This window comes from Pelecanus crispus, chromosome 3 (genome assembly GCF_030463565.1).
Source record: "Pelecanus crispus isolate bPelCri1 chromosome 3, bPelCri1.pri, whole genome shotgun sequence".
Lineage (NCBI taxonomy): Eukaryota > Metazoa > Chordata > Aves > Pelecaniformes > Pelecanidae > Pelecanus > Pelecanus crispus.
Genome location: NC_134645.1, coordinates 61,620,728 through 61,636,291, shown reverse-complemented (window position 1 = coordinate 61,636,291; position 15,564 = coordinate 61,620,728). Strand labels below are relative to the sequence as shown.

At 36.6% G+C, this 15,564-nt stretch overlaps 1 protein-coding gene across 5 annotated transcripts in view; it reads right to left on the bottom strand.

The window, feature by feature from the left end:
* The window catches only part of SCAF8 (SR-related CTD associated factor 8), a 104,184-nt gene that overhangs the window by 64,945 nt on the left and 23,675 nt on the right, over positions 1-15,564 (bottom strand). For all 5 annotated transcript variants that reach the window (XR_012830900.1, XM_075706729.1, XM_075706728.1 and 2 more), the window contains exons 2-7: positions 15,212-15,295; positions 13,681-13,725; positions 9,398-9,559; positions 5,590-5,746; positions 3,678-3,808; positions 27-203 (exon numbers count right to left, since the gene is read on the bottom strand). Coding sequence is in view for 4 of the 5 variants with exons in the window: in XM_075706729.1 (XP_075562844.1) it covers positions 27-203; positions 3,678-3,808; positions 5,590-5,746; positions 9,398-9,559; positions 13,681-13,725; positions 15,212-15,295 (756 nt within the window). In the remaining variant the exon portion in view is untranslated. The remainder of the gene's footprint in view (positions 1-26; positions 204-3,677; positions 3,809-5,589; positions 5,747-9,397; positions 9,560-13,680; positions 13,726-15,211; positions 15,296-15,564) is intronic.

Here is a 15,564-nt window from a genome sequence, read left to right as displayed (position 1 = left end):
TCAAACTTCTATTATTCTACTTCTACCTTATTAAAAGAGACACTCTGTTCCAGTGGATTAAGTGTGTTAGCAGCAGCAGCTGCAGCTGTAAGTTGGGCTGTGAGGGCCTGTAACTGAACAACAAGACCAGCATCCAGGGCTTGAAGTAGCGAAGGCTGAGGTTTCTGCTGCTGTATCTGCAGCGTCTGTATCAACTGCTGAAGCTAAAAGAGAAAAGATAACAAAATCATTAAATAAGAATTTTTTTTTAAAAAGCAAAAACCAAAAAACAAACTAGTCTTTTCCCCTTCCAATTAGGAAAAAAAACCCTCAGGAATGCAGTATCATCTAACCTATGGCTATTATTTCATCTTAATTTGTTTTCATTTACAGCAAATTTTGTTCCCACTTACTGGCTAATTTGTTTTCTGTGGCTGATAAGACATGCAGATGCTTCTTCCTCCTAACTTGCTCTGACAGGTTGCATGATGACCAGTCACCACTCAGGATTTCCTGCTTTCTAGGGTTGCCCCTCTTCTGTTTCTCCAGTTTGATTCCTTCTGACCTGAAAAAAATCTGTTAGCCTACTCCAGCTTCCTAAGGGCCCACCTATATTAGGAAAATCTGTATGCTGTAACAACATTCGTGTAGAGAAAATAACTGCACTGTTGCAAGTTCCACTTTAAGCTGATGCAACATGTCTATATGAACAGCTTGCACTAGTGTCTCTAGATTAGTCACAAGGAACATCTCATGCTGAGACTCGGGTCTGCACTGATAGAATGCAATTCCCTTGCTATGTTAACAAAAAATAAAAAGCAAATTAACCAGGAACTGGGAATATAATTTGACTTCCTGGAATGGCACAGACTCTGGGCTCTGTATAGCACTACCTTAGGATAAAAATTGCCTAGATGCAACATTTAACCAGAAGCAGCAGCTCTGGGGCAACAAAGAGACGTACAGTAACAACAAAGTATGTTACAGCAAAAACAAAGTATGGGTAATGCCAAAAGACAGACGTTAAAAAATACTATTTAAAAATAGTGTTGGGTGTTTCAAATATTATTTTAAAATAGTTTTGGGGGGTAGTGTGGTGGTTGGGGTGGTTTGTTTGTTTGTTTAAACAACTCCACTCACAACCCAGGAGAGTTCTAGGATTATACTGGAATAAGTACTAAATATTATCAGAGAAGAAACTTTCAAAAGTGTAGTGAATGGACCTAAGACATTTCATCAAAGTGTATCAGGATACCCTAATAGTCTCTTCCTTCAAATCTAGAGGAAGAAAATAAAGAAAAATAGAATATCTTTCATAATTTTTTTAGAACAAATGTGCAATCCAATTGCTGGTGTTATCTTGATTTCCTTATTCCAATTTCCTATTTGTATGCAATTTTTTAAAAGGAGCTGTCCCAATAAGGAAATAAAGGGCTTTTTCACGTGCAGATCTATTCATCTGTTGAATAGAGATGCTCCCATAAAATTGTACAGGTTTGCCTTAACACAAAAGGAAAAAATACTATCCTTATGGAAAGAAGCCCTCTTAAAGTACCATGGAATTAGAGGAAGCAGTCCTCTGACTTTCCATAAGGCAAAGCCGTGGAGCCTTACTTTTGCGTATTTCTGGAAAACAGGTTGAGCAAATCCAGGTAGCTCAAACTATGCTGACATGAGTCCCTGATTATCTTCATGTTCATATTCCACCTCCTCGTAGGGTTCATCACTGAACTCTTAGAGGGTTCAATCCCTCCCTTCTTACTAGGACTCACTAGAAACTCTGCATAAGCTGATTATGTTGATCATCTTTTCCACAATGCATCAAAAATGTATGATCATTTTTCAAGATTGTTTTAGAGTTACCTTCTGATAATGTGAAACAACCCTTCCTGTTCTTTAAAAACAGTTATACAGACTCCTTATACAGCACAGCCTCTGAAAATGCTTCAGCTATTGCTCTAGCTCACCAAGAGCTTTCACTGGTTACTGCAACAGGCAAAACTGAAGAGCTCCCCCCTCCCTACTTGGCTGATCCACAAAAGATGAGCAAATATGGCTGGTCCATCTTGTGTGCTGCTCTGAGTAGGAAGGAATCAAACTGAAGAAACAGAGATGGAAGCCCCAGAGTGGGAAAATCCTGGGTGGTCACCATTCTACCTGTTTTCACATTCTTTTTGGTCACATCTTTCTTATTCTGCCCTCTCCTGTGTCTAGGCTTTCAATTTACCTACATGCATTCTCACTCGTAAAACACAATCTTAAGATGAAATCAAGGACTTTGGAGCTTGGGGGTGGGGGGTGGGAGTGGCTTGGAGAACAGGAAGAAAAGAGATGGACAGGATGGAAGCAAATGTTACAGTTCATCTACCAATCCTAGAGATCTGCATGTACATATTTATTGTGTACCCAGTCTCCAGTCTGTCTCCACATTTCTGCTTAAAAGCATCTTTTCCCTCTCCCCAAATCCACTCTCTTCCTCATTTTACCATTTTGAGCTAAATACCCAAATGTTACTACTTTGTGATCTGCTCTTTGAAACTCTAATTCCTTTCTCATCATCATAATCTTTTTCTTTTGCTTTGTCCTTTTTTTTAACTTTTTTTTAAAGAATACTCTCTATGTAATAAACTTTAAAATTACCTTAATGACTTTCCATGTATTTCCCATTCTCACTTCACATCCCTTCCTTAAGAGCCATTCCACTATCCTTCCTCCGCATTTCACAAAGTATCCCACAAAGTCATTTTGCTCTCCTTTTCAATGACCCATCAATTTCTTTCAGTGTAATCAGATGAAAATACTCCCTTTGCTTGACTTATGAACAATTACAGACGACTCTGCCTAGCTGAACACCATAAAACAATCTCACTAAGTAAAGCTGTTATTGTCAGCATCAGTGCTTTGTAACAGCTCACTGGTAACTGCTTCTCATTTGTATGCATGGGATTTTTGTTTAGTACCCCAGCAGGTAAAGCATCCTATTCCTCAGTCCAAATAAAAATCATAATGCCAAAGCTATGCTGGTGCCAGAGTTTTAGCATAAACTGAAAAATTATGATCTACATTTTTACAGAAAACTGATTGTGTGCACTCAACTTCGGTGGCTGCAGATTAAGAGGACAAGGAGTTCAATACATGCTGCACATATCAAGCCACTTTTTTGGAGTTGAGCATTTAGAAACTGAGGAACACAGTCACTTCTAAGACCTTATTTTTGAATGCTGCAAAATAAAAACTATATTTAGCTGATGGAAAGATAAAGAAAAAGAATCAACACACAATGCACTTCTAGAATGAGTACACTCCCATTATATAATTCTGTACAATGTTTAGCTTCTTGGGGCATCCAGCAGAGAAATACGCTTAAACTGGCATTCTATTTTTTACCTATATCCATGAAATCTTAATGCTGCTCTTGACTTAGTAATCTGCAGTACTATATAGAAAAGTATGTATTACACACCATCTTATCTGAAATCACATTCTGCAATACTTTTAAGGAACAAACGGGGTTGGTTACAAAAGGTTAACAGGAAGTTTTAGTTTACCTGGAACTTATTTGTGGCGAACAACCTCATGGGATAGCTAAGATGGATACCAGACACAAAACTAAGAGATACTCATGAAAGTAGTATTCCTTAAGTGTACCTTACAAAGTATCAAACAGAGTATAGTGTAACTGTCTCCAAAATATTTACCTGTTGGCCTTGAGGACTCTGTAAAATCTGTGCAACAGCAGCAAGGGTATCTGTATTAGCAATCTGGGATACCCAAGGATCAGGTAAACTCTGCACCACATTGGCTGGAGTAACTGGAGTCACAGGTGTTCCTAAAAAACAGAAAATCCAATATGCCAAAATGTTAACATGCAGACTTAGAAATACTGTTAGAGAAGGAAAAAAACCACCCAAACCCGCCATAAAAAGAAATTATAAGCCAGACGTGAACATTCCTGTTTATTTTCTACAGCAAAGATTTCTAGATTGCAAGAAATCAAATTATAAAGATACTATAATCTTCCTAGGACATCAAAACCAGTTATTAAATATTGAGAAAGCACTGTATTAACATCAATTTAGGCTATTTTTCTGACACACACATAGAGCGCACCAAAATAACACAGGCTCACATCAACATTCCTCAAGTAGCAGGATTACTTTGTGTAAGTAAAGTGTAGTTTCAAGTTTACTAAGCGTAGTTCACAGCTCCTTCCGCTATTGACCTATTGGAGCTACTAACAAAAACACTGACAAATGCAAAATAAATAGTTTTCACATAGTAATCCAAAACATTTAGTGGAAACAATATATACCAAGTGATAATTGTTAGAAGTCTACTCAGAAACATCTGCTAGTCCAGAACTTACTGGACTTGCACTTTATCCCCAGGAGGAGCCTTAAGGATTCTACTACAAATTCCAACCTGCAGCAGCTGGATTCATGAGGATTGCCCATTTTATCATTTTTTTCAATAGGAACATTGAGACTAAATCAGCAATCTGATAACTAGTTTCATGACATAATCCAGAAGAATCCTCCAACCCTGAAAATACTCAAAAGCAGAGATACGCTGAACACTAGATGTAAATGACTAGATTACTGTTTTAAAAGACAATTTGCACCAGAATTCAAAAAAGCATTAAGGCTATGATTTCAACAATTTAAAGTAATCAAACTAATTAAAATAAAAAATACTGAGCTAGAAGATGCAGTAAATCAAATCCGAGAGCTAGAACTTTTACATGTTTACAGACACCAATGAAAAATAAGGTGGATTTGTCCACCTCACTGCTTTTCAGCATGGGATCAGCAAAAGGTGGGTGACAAAAGCAGGTCCATATGTGCCAAAAAAAAATTTCTGTATGTAAAATTTCCCATACATCCCAATCTTGAATGAAAAGATCTCCACAAAATGGAGAAAGTTTAAAAGCCAGTTCCCTGCCATCTACCTACGAAAGGAAGATGCTTTAGAGCACAGAATGATCACATCTGCATGTATAATAATGTTAGTGTTTTGTTAACTTTGGACACACTCCATGAGCAGTTTCTTTGCCCACATGATTCTCCAGCATGATTTCTGGCCCACATACTTCAGATATGAGAGAGAGGGAAGTATGTCACTGGCTGCAGCTTATATTGTCAGTATGTTTTTTCCCCTCAAAATCATTGCCTGTTGGCCAGCAAAAGTAAAGGACCACTGTCTGACATGATCCAGTAAGCTCAATCCTATGGACAGCAAAAAGATACTGATGTATCATTTCTCTCAATTGTGGCACCACTAATTAACAAAGATTGCACTAAGTGCTGTGTTGGGTTTTTAACTGTCAGTGATCCACTGTTTTGACTGCCAAGTGTAAAAGTAGGTCTTATTGCACTGTTACTCAATCTAAATACATTCATAAAATACAGTTGGGAAGTACACACAACAGGCTGCCTCTTGTTTTTGGTATTTCGCTGATCTGGACACTGGCTACGATATATTTCTTTCTAGCATTCATTTGATTTGTCTAAAGAAAACCAGTGAGATTTTTCAGCATGTTCATAGCCAACATACCAAAGCTGACACAAAACATTTTGATTCAAAGTATGATTTCAACCTATTTTTGTTTACCTGGTGTATTGTTGCTCATAGCAGCTGTAGTGCTGGGCAAGACAGGGGTCACAACTGGAGGAGGAATTCCTGCTGCCATATCCAAGAGAGGCTGAATAATTTCACTCTTGAACACATTGTTCTTCTGCCATAAATTTAGCACTCGAACAATTTTACTCTAAAATGAAGAAAGGATAACAAAAGACCCAAGTCATGCTTATCTTTCTTGTTATTTTCAATTATGGAATTCTTAACAAGCAATGTCAATCTGTCTAGATTGAAGCACCTTTAGGTTTACAAACAGTCAGAAGCATAAGAACAGTTATACTGGGTCACACCAAAGATGTCTAACCTATGAACCTGAGGCTGACCTATCTAAGATGCCTAGGCAACAGTGAAGAGACACTATGCACATAGCGACAGTTGTCTTTTAACAGCAAATGAAATATAATAAAACAAAACAAATGTATCTGACACTTTATACCTTTACTCTTGGAAAATGGTATGAAAGGAAAACTATTTTAAGGAAACATTTTAAAGCATTACTAATAATTAAAGCAAGGAATTATTAGTCTCCTAAACTTTTATAGTCAACATATATGAATGCAATTCTGATCTATGAACCAAAATTACTTAGGTCAACTGAAAAATGGGCATATACTAATAAGACTGCTAAAAACTTTTATTAAGAAAGTAGCTCAATGTTTTGCAAGCTGTTTTGATGAAGTGAGGAATTTCAACTGGAACACAATTCCCTGCCTATTAAAGTTACATAGTAATACTAAAAATGTGGATCACAGGGAAGGAAAAAATCAAAATTAAGACTTCATACAATTCCATCACATGTAACTATTGTTCAGCATTTCTATTCCACTGTTTTAATCTGTTCCCAAATCTTTTTTTTTCTAAGCTTCACTACCCAGAGGCAAGATTTTGCTTGATCTTGAAAAGTTGGATAGTAATGTATGTGATGGAAAAAGACACCTTGCGTATTTTGGGGCAGGAGGAAGTTAGTTGTATTATAAAGAACGAAAGTTCTTCATAAGATCTTGTGTTTGCTGTCACAAAGATGCATTAATTGCATTAATTATTTAAATTCTATAAAATATGAACATAAAGTACTTAACCACACAATGTTTAAACCAAAGAAAAAAAAAAAAAGTCTGTCTGCCCAGAATTCCAAGAGGATACTTAAATTTAATAGAGAGGAGTGCTGAATTTTCACTGCATGGAAGATGTAATTTAGTGTGCCTTTGAAGAAATCTCTGAAGGCTTCCATTCAGCACTACAGTACGCGAGCCTTTCTTCTTTGAAAGTTTGTTTTGTAAGGCAGTCCCTGACAAGTCCATCAGAGGCTCTAACTTGCCTCTCCTGCCCAGAACATGAATTTAACTGTTTCTGCACCTCAGTATCTATCTCCCCCTTGCACTTTGCTGAGCCTGACGAAGGAATCAGTGGGGTTTTTTTTGCTACTTTAAATGAAATGCTGCTATACTTCTGCTTGATTTTTAAAAAAACAACCAAACAAACAAACTGTTGTGTTTCGCTGTTATGCCTTTTAATCAGATTCAACATAAAAATGCTAGAAAACAGGTATATAACCTTGGTATCTTTGATAGCACAATTTTTTGCTGGTCAGATATATGGTAGCTACTTTCACAGCACAAAGACTTTCCTGTAATACTGAATCCACAAGCAACATAACAGCAAGACTCGAGACTGCAAAATACATTTTCCCTGAGGTGGAAAAATATCCTAGAAATGAACTTGATAGGAGCTTTACAGATCATAAACAGACTATGTTTTCCTATCCCTCTTCACATCTGTGCTGGTTTTGGCTGGGATAGAGTTAATTTTCTTCACAGTAGCTGGTATGGGGCTATGTTTTGGACTTGTGCTGAAAACACTGCTGATAACACAGGGATGTTTTAGTTATTGCTGAGCAGCTCTTACACAGAGCCAAGGCCTTTTCTGCTTCTCATCCCACCCCACCAGCAAGCAGGCTGAGGGTGCACAAGAAGTTGGGAAGGGACACAGCCGGGACAGCTGACCCCAGCTGACCAAAGGGATATCCCACACCATATGATGCCATGCTCAGCATATAAAGCTGGGGGAAGAGGAAGGAAGGGGGGACATTTGGTGTCATGGAGTGTGTCTTCCCAAGTAACTGTAACGCGTGATGGAGCCCTGCTTTCCTGCAGATGCCTGAACACCTGCCTGCCGATGGGAAGTAGTGAATGAATTCCTTGTTTTGCTTTGCCTATTCAACTGTCTTTATCTCAGCCCATGAGTTTTCTCACTTTTACTCTTCCGATTCTCTCCCCCATCCCACTGGGGGCGGGGAGTGAGACAGCGGCTGTGTGGTGCTTAGTTGCTGGATGAGGTTAAACCACGACAACATCAAACACCTCTAATGTGACACATTAATTGCCATGCACTGAAATATCACAGAAGAAGTGGCACTATTTCTTACCCTATAATAAATTTACCATCTTTTTTTAAAGCCAGACACAAACTGAGTACTTGCGCCCATCTTTGTGCCAGCTCTCCTTCTTCAACAAGTCAGACTATTTCTGTGTTAACACATTTCCCAAAGTAGTAAGCCAAATGATTATACAAAACAAAGTAATACTGCTTAAGGAATACACCTAAGTGAAGAAAAATGTAAGTTAACTATCATGCCTAAATGTATGTAACACACTGTGAAGCAGTGCAAGTTGATCATGCAGATAACCTAAAACCAGACTGGAAAAATGTCATTTCACTTAACCTGTTCAGCAGCACCTCAGAACTCCACTGCAGAAGAGGAGACAGACATCCATAGCAGCGTTTTTCAACCACTTAATTTGCAGATCCTGACATATTTTCTTGCAAAGGTCCTAACTCCTCTAAAAAGGCAAGAACCCCAAGACAAATGCAGGAGACACACCATGGCTGAACTTGCCTTAATCACCTTCCATGGATGCCTTGGGTTTGCAGATCTTTGGTTGAAAAATACAGCTCTAGGACTCTTCAAAGAATAACCTGTCTTTCTCTTCCTGCAGTGTCCTGCCTCACTCACTACTTGACTTAATGACTCTATTACACAAATTTATGTGAAGATAAAGCCCGTAGCATTTCACATCTTTTCGTAATTTTTCAATTCAATAAATAAGAAACTCTAGCTATTGTAAGATCAATGACAAGTATGAAGGAAATTAAACTGCCTGCACCCTCTGCTATTTCCAGCCAACCTACTATAAAGATAATTTGGTAGTGATCTTGACAGCTGTGGTCCAAGTGAACAGCTGAACTACTGGGTCAAACTGTTCAAGTTAGGCCTTATTCAGCTGTTGGCTGATTCAGTATCAAAGGAAAAGTAACTTTAAGATACTTTGCTGTTCTTCTATTGCTCCTTCAGTCCAAAACACACTAGTTTACACTGCAGTTACTGCTACCAAGAAAGATTGTTTATTCCTTGACACTATACGAAACTTGCTTGTTCATTTTCTCACTGAAGAGGGGAAGAAGACAATAAAAGACTAAAAGACCGACTGCAACTCCCTGTCCTACCAAATGCCCGCTTAGGTTTTTTTCCCATCAAAATATTTTAACTCAAATCCACCAGTCTTCCCAAAAACCTTTGTGAAATTCTAATTAATCTAATTGGGCATGTCTTCCCCTATCCCTACACTCAGACAAGCAAAATTAAAATACATACATATAAATGTGTAAGTCTATAATTAGATCCACTCTAGCAAGCAGAAAGTGAGATCAAAATCTTTATTCTTCATAGATAACATACTAAAGATTGTTTTAATTAGAAAAAAAACTATAATAAGTGGTTTACCTTATCATCCCCAGGACAACGGTACAAGTTCTGGAAAGTGCTGATGATGTTATTGCTGAATCTTGGAGCAAATACATCCTTTTCTTGCCCAAACTGATGCCGGGACTGTCTTACAATGGAGTCAATGACATACAGACCAGGTACCTTATATTCTGGTTTGCACTACAAAGAATAATAATTTAAAATGTGCATATGTGAAAAATACCAAAAACCATTAATGGCAGAGGAAATACGAACAGTCCTCTCTAATTTTTAAATGGGTCAAAGTATTACCAAACTGTTCTCTATTTAACAAACTCTCCTGAAAAACTAAACTCTCTCAAAAATAGCTAACCTTTAATGTTCAAATTATCACATATAGATGTATTCTGCAAACATGTAAATGGTTTAAAGTCAATTTACTACCACTAAAAAAAAGCTTTTTAGAATATAGCTATTAAAAATTAGCACATGAACCACGTATCTTTTTTAAATGCACACACCTATTTTAAGAGAACAGCATAAAGCATGACCAAATTCTTAATACTACATTAGGAGTAGCTGTAAATATAATTCAAAATCTGTCTGTCCTCCTTTATGATCAAAGTCAATATTAAAGTTAATAATTGTTTACTTTATTTTACATTGTTGTAAGTAGTGTGTGGTACATCCTGCTCCCACCAGAACAAGAACATATTTATGTGGATGTCTGTTTGGTTGAGAATATACCAGTGACAGTTATTTTAAAACTATGGAAAGCTTGCATAATTTACAAACAGCAATGTATTTATAAAGCATGTCTGCTAACTACAATACTCATCGCTTAGATAGTTTTACTTAACAATTAAAGGTAAATTTTTTGCCTTTTAATTACAAAGTAATTGCACCAGACTAGTGCAACAGTTTTAAGATGGAATGGAAAGTGGTAAAAAAATGAATTAATCACTGGAATATACTATCACATGGATACACTTTATGAATATGGTTGTACACACTTATCACACAAGGTACTACGGAAAATATGGGAAAGTACACCCATTCCCTCTCTGGTCCAGACAGTCTATGTACTATATATATACTATGTAACACACTAAATTCATCATCTCTAATACAGTGCCAAACAAACTCTTCAGACTACTAATTTTATCATAGCCTAGATACAAATTTCCTGTTTTGAGAAGTGCTGATTTGCTAACATTTCCAACCTTGATAAAGCATTTATTTAGGCTCTAAACATGGTCCAGTGTTTTCAAGTATGGCATTCTTCATTTTTAAAAACATGTGGCATCCTTTTAAGAATAAATGGGCATTATTAAAATTATGAAATTAAGATCTAATTGCACATAATGCACTGTCTTCAGAGAATCATTTCAATGTATTGTAGCTACTCAAATTTTAGCTAAGTTACTACCAAAAATAAGAATATTCTGCATACAGAACAGACAGGTATATGACTTTTCATAATACTGAAATTAATAAAAAATGCAGATATTTAATAAGAAAACTCAGCAAATATGCTAGGTGGAGTATTTAAAACCATAGCACACAGAGAAAGCAAGAAAATTAATATAATAATACAGATGACAAAAAAGGAAAAGACAATTAAAATACAAATAAAAAATTAAATAAAGAAGAACGACTGCTGGGGCAGTGAGCCTGCATATCCCTAATCTGAGATGAGGTAAGTTTTTACACAACAAATGTTCACACTTATTTTCCTAGTGAGTCTAAGCGATAATTTGATTACTCAAAGAAATTATTCATATCTTGCTCTCACAGTGGAATATCCTTACATATATGGGATGCAGTCATTTGACTCCTGAAGTGATATTTTGCCAGAGAATAAAAGTCAACCAAAATGACAGTGGACCAGTCAGTTAAGTGTCACAAAACAAAGAATGTCACAGACAATTATTTCACCTGACATTTCAGTAACCTTGTGAGATTAATTTTGAAGAAAGAAAATACTGGAATAGGAAAGAATCAACAGTAAACTAATTGAGATGGCACTGACATCACTCTGGACAAGTCTATGGCAGATTTTAATAGAAGATTCAGTAGTTTTGAGCTTTAACTTGAAGTGATTGCTTCCAGAAAAATAATCCAATTATCTTCCAAACATACAACTTAAGTCTGTAAATATCAAATGGCTAGAAAAGAGCTTTCATCTGCTTATCTCTGATTCTACTAAAATAAGAACTTACTATTTGATGTTGTTAATAATTTGCATGTTTCACCAAATCATTCACAAAATACTGAAAAAAACCGATTAAGCCACCAAAGGGAAACACCTAATCCAGAGTGATTATTAACAAGGTTATCAATAACAACATACATCTGCCTTCTCTAGCCAGCAATGACCAGTGCAGAACTCCCTTATCAAGTAGTATTAGACACCAAACACAAATGTGCGAAGATAACCCGTACTCTTAGTAGCCTGTGGAAGGGTCACAACCAAACAGTCCAATTCCTGAGAAACTACCACTCTTCCATTCAGAGGATAAATCTTCCCTCATGCCTCTGAATACAGAATTGCCAATCACAGCCCCTGCAACTAAAATGCAGTATTTGGAACTCGGGCAATTCAGGATTAATTTCGGGACATGAAACTGCAAAGTGCTACTGATCAGAGATGGGTAAGATTTATACCTGCTCTCATCCTCCTACGTCCACTTGTAGTATTAAACAGGGATGAGAGGATATTGATCCCTTTTCTTAGAGGTGGAAAGAAGTCAGAGGTGATGCCCCAAAACACAACTACTTGACAAAACACTAGCAGTTATGGCAGAGTATACTACTAATCTTTACTAGTGCCACAAAACATACATATGACACCTTCTCCACATAGGACTGATGTTCTAGTACCTAAATGATTAATTTATGAACTGTTCCGAGACAGTTAAAAACACCAAGCTGAAGCTGAACCCTGTTTACACTGTCCAACCACTGCCAAAAGGCACTGCAGCATACACTGGGCACCAAGGAATAAAAGGAAATGAGGAAGACAGGTTACTGACACAGAGCAATCTAGACTGCTTCGTAAAATGTGCAACAGAACAAAAATTACATCCAACATTGCAACATTAACAGACTAACTTCTCTAGTTTGTTTGTCAAAATAAAAAGGCAATTTGATCATAATTTACTCCTATTTACAAAAGGAGAAGAAATTCAGTATCAAAATGATCAACTGAACAATCAAATAGCCTAGAGAAGAGGAGGCTGAGGGGAGACTTTATTGCTCTCTACAACTACCTGAAAGGAGGTTGTAGTGAGGTGGGTGTTGGTCTCTTCTCCCATGTGGTTAGCAATAGGACGAGAGGAAATGGGCTCAAGCTGCGCCAGGGGAGGTTTAGGTTGGAAATTAGGAAAAATTTCTTCATGGAAAGGGCGGTCAAGCATTGGAACAGGCTGCCCAGAGAGGTGGTGGAGTCCCCATCCCTGGAAGTATTCAAAAAACGGGTAGATGTGGCACTTCGGGACATGGTTTAGTCTAGTCTACCCTTGACTGGTTTAGTGTGGACTTGGTAGTGTAGGTTAATGGTTGGACTGGATGATCTTAAAGGTCTTTTCCAACCTAAACGATTCTATTCTATTCTATTCTAAATACAATGCAGACAAGGAGGAAAGACTCACAAATTGGAATCCATGCATTTCCAACTGGGGATGAAATGCAGTTTTACCCAAGAATAATTAACTGTTGCAAGAAAACAAAATGCAATAAAATTCTGTGTTATTTGGAATCTTTAAATTAATACTGCATCTTCCAAAAAAGTAATTCCAGTCTAGTCATATAAATATTTTTTGTTTTAAATTACTATCAGGAACCGCCGACTGAAAGGCTCTATCTCATGCTACACAAAAGTTGAGGCTGAATGGTTCTCTTCCCTTCAGCTTTAGAATCTATGGGAAAACCTGGCAGAAAAGCAAAAGCAACTGTCACCCACCAAACCACTGTCAATTCTTTTGCTGTAAGCTGTTCACATGGGCTACACTGACAGCCCCTTTTAACACTAAATAAATACATACAGAGAAGTAGTCCTAAGACAGCAACCACAGTCATTCAGATCAAAGTATACCGTAACTACAAAATGGGACAAAGTATTTGTCTTTCTGCATCATGGGTTATGATCAGCTACTGATTACTAGCAGAAACTGAACGTGACTAAAAACTGAAATAAACTAACGTGTGATAAAACTATTAATCCATATGTATACCTAGAACCCGATGGTCTTCAATACTCTGTAATCCAAAATGAGGAAATTTTTCTCAGTGCTAACACAAAATACCCATGACTGACTTACCTTTTGAATGAATTTCTCAACACTCTGTACAACGTGCTTGTAGAACTGGAAAATGAAATAACATTTCAGTAAAGGAGAAAATCTGAAGATGCATATACTTGTTCAAGTCATGCAATATTGACAGTAAAAGCAGAATTAGAAACTTTGGTTGATTAACCAGCAATCCAGTAGCCACAGCTAAGTATGCTGTCTTCCTTAGAACATTTAACAGCATATAAAAAAGCTAATCTCACCTTTTCTTGCCTTCTGAAGGTTTTTTATACCGGATTTTTTTCAATAACGTGCTTATTTAGTGAAGGCTAAGAGAATAATATAATTGTTCCTTCAAAAACACATGGTTATTTCATTGCACACGACTGAATATGTTAGCCTAAGGTTACTAAGCATAGCACTTCTTTATATTTCATTTATTTTCCAAGTGTTCACTTTAATAACCTGAAAACATGAGTATAGGAAGACCTTATAACATCTACTGAATACTTTTTCTTTAAAATTAGCCTGTTGGGTTTTTTTTTTTTAAATCTCAGATTATCATCACAATGGCTCTACATCATCTCAATAACTGCTCTACACAATTAAATGTCATCATTGAAATTGTAAGACTGGAAGCAGGATTTCCGAGTTAAATACATGATAAAACATTTTGGTAACATTTAATTGTTTAATTTATAGAACCATTTACTAACATTTACTACTTGTTTATGTTCAATACAAGTTTTTAGCATTTTCATTATACTGCAACACAGACTCTAATTTACACAGGCTTCTCGTATTTAAGCAAGCCAGTGAATTTCACTCTTCTGTCATCAAATTGCTCTCTCTCCAAATTACAGAACATCCCAACATGGATTTCATTATCTGAAAATGTATCTGCGTTCTCAGCAGAGGAACACAGATAGGAAGAGCATAAGTTCATGGGTTTTTAGCTTTTATCCTATCTTCTTTTTTACCTCTCCAGCTTTCACTGAGTTTCCACTTGTTTTAATGCTTAACACTAATGGCATACTTCTTTCCTTCATAATCTTTCAGACTTTTTTCTGCTGCTCCATTGCTGTTTGGCAGGCAACACCAAAAATAAAATCTATGAACAACACCCTTGTATGCTAGAAATTTATAAAAATGAAATAAAACTTCAACAATTGTACTGATCCAAAAGCACATGTCTTATATTTTTTGGGGGGTGAGGGGGGGAGAATTGTAGTTTTGTATTTATTCATCTGTTCTCAGGCAAAGTCAGGGCTTGCTTTTTAAACTGAGGAAAAAAAACCTGTCTTTCAGATCTGACTGAAGAGTCAAGTTGGTATAATTCTTTCTCACATATGACAACCAGCAAATGAAAGTCACACAACAAATAAAGCCTTCTGTTGCACTCCTGAAAATCCCATCACTATCACATTTGATCATAACTTGGCAACTGTACACAGAATAAGGGAGGTAGAAATTTCTGCAGCAAGTTCTTTTAAGCTATTCAGTTATTTTGACACAGATGAGAGATGGAATGGAAGTCAAAAGAAGTTAGCCAATGTCTTACCTTTATAGCCTTGATTGCTGCCTTGGTGATCTGTGTCATTTTAGCTTTAGAAATGGGTGGCTTATAATCATTTAGCGAGTACAACTGCCAAAAAAAAAAGTTATCATCAGAAATATATTCTGCAGTTTTAAGCAGTATAAAATTACATTATTTTTCCACAAGAAAATGCCACTTTTAATTTTCATTGGATTTTAAGTATATATTACACCAGAAAATGCATTCCCATTTCAGAAAAAATAAAAAGGCCCAATGAGATATAATGTAAGATCCAAAATGCTTAAAAGATAACAGGTTTTTCATTGCAATGGTTACCATATACCTAGTTTTATAGCACTAAATACAGCAGACATCTG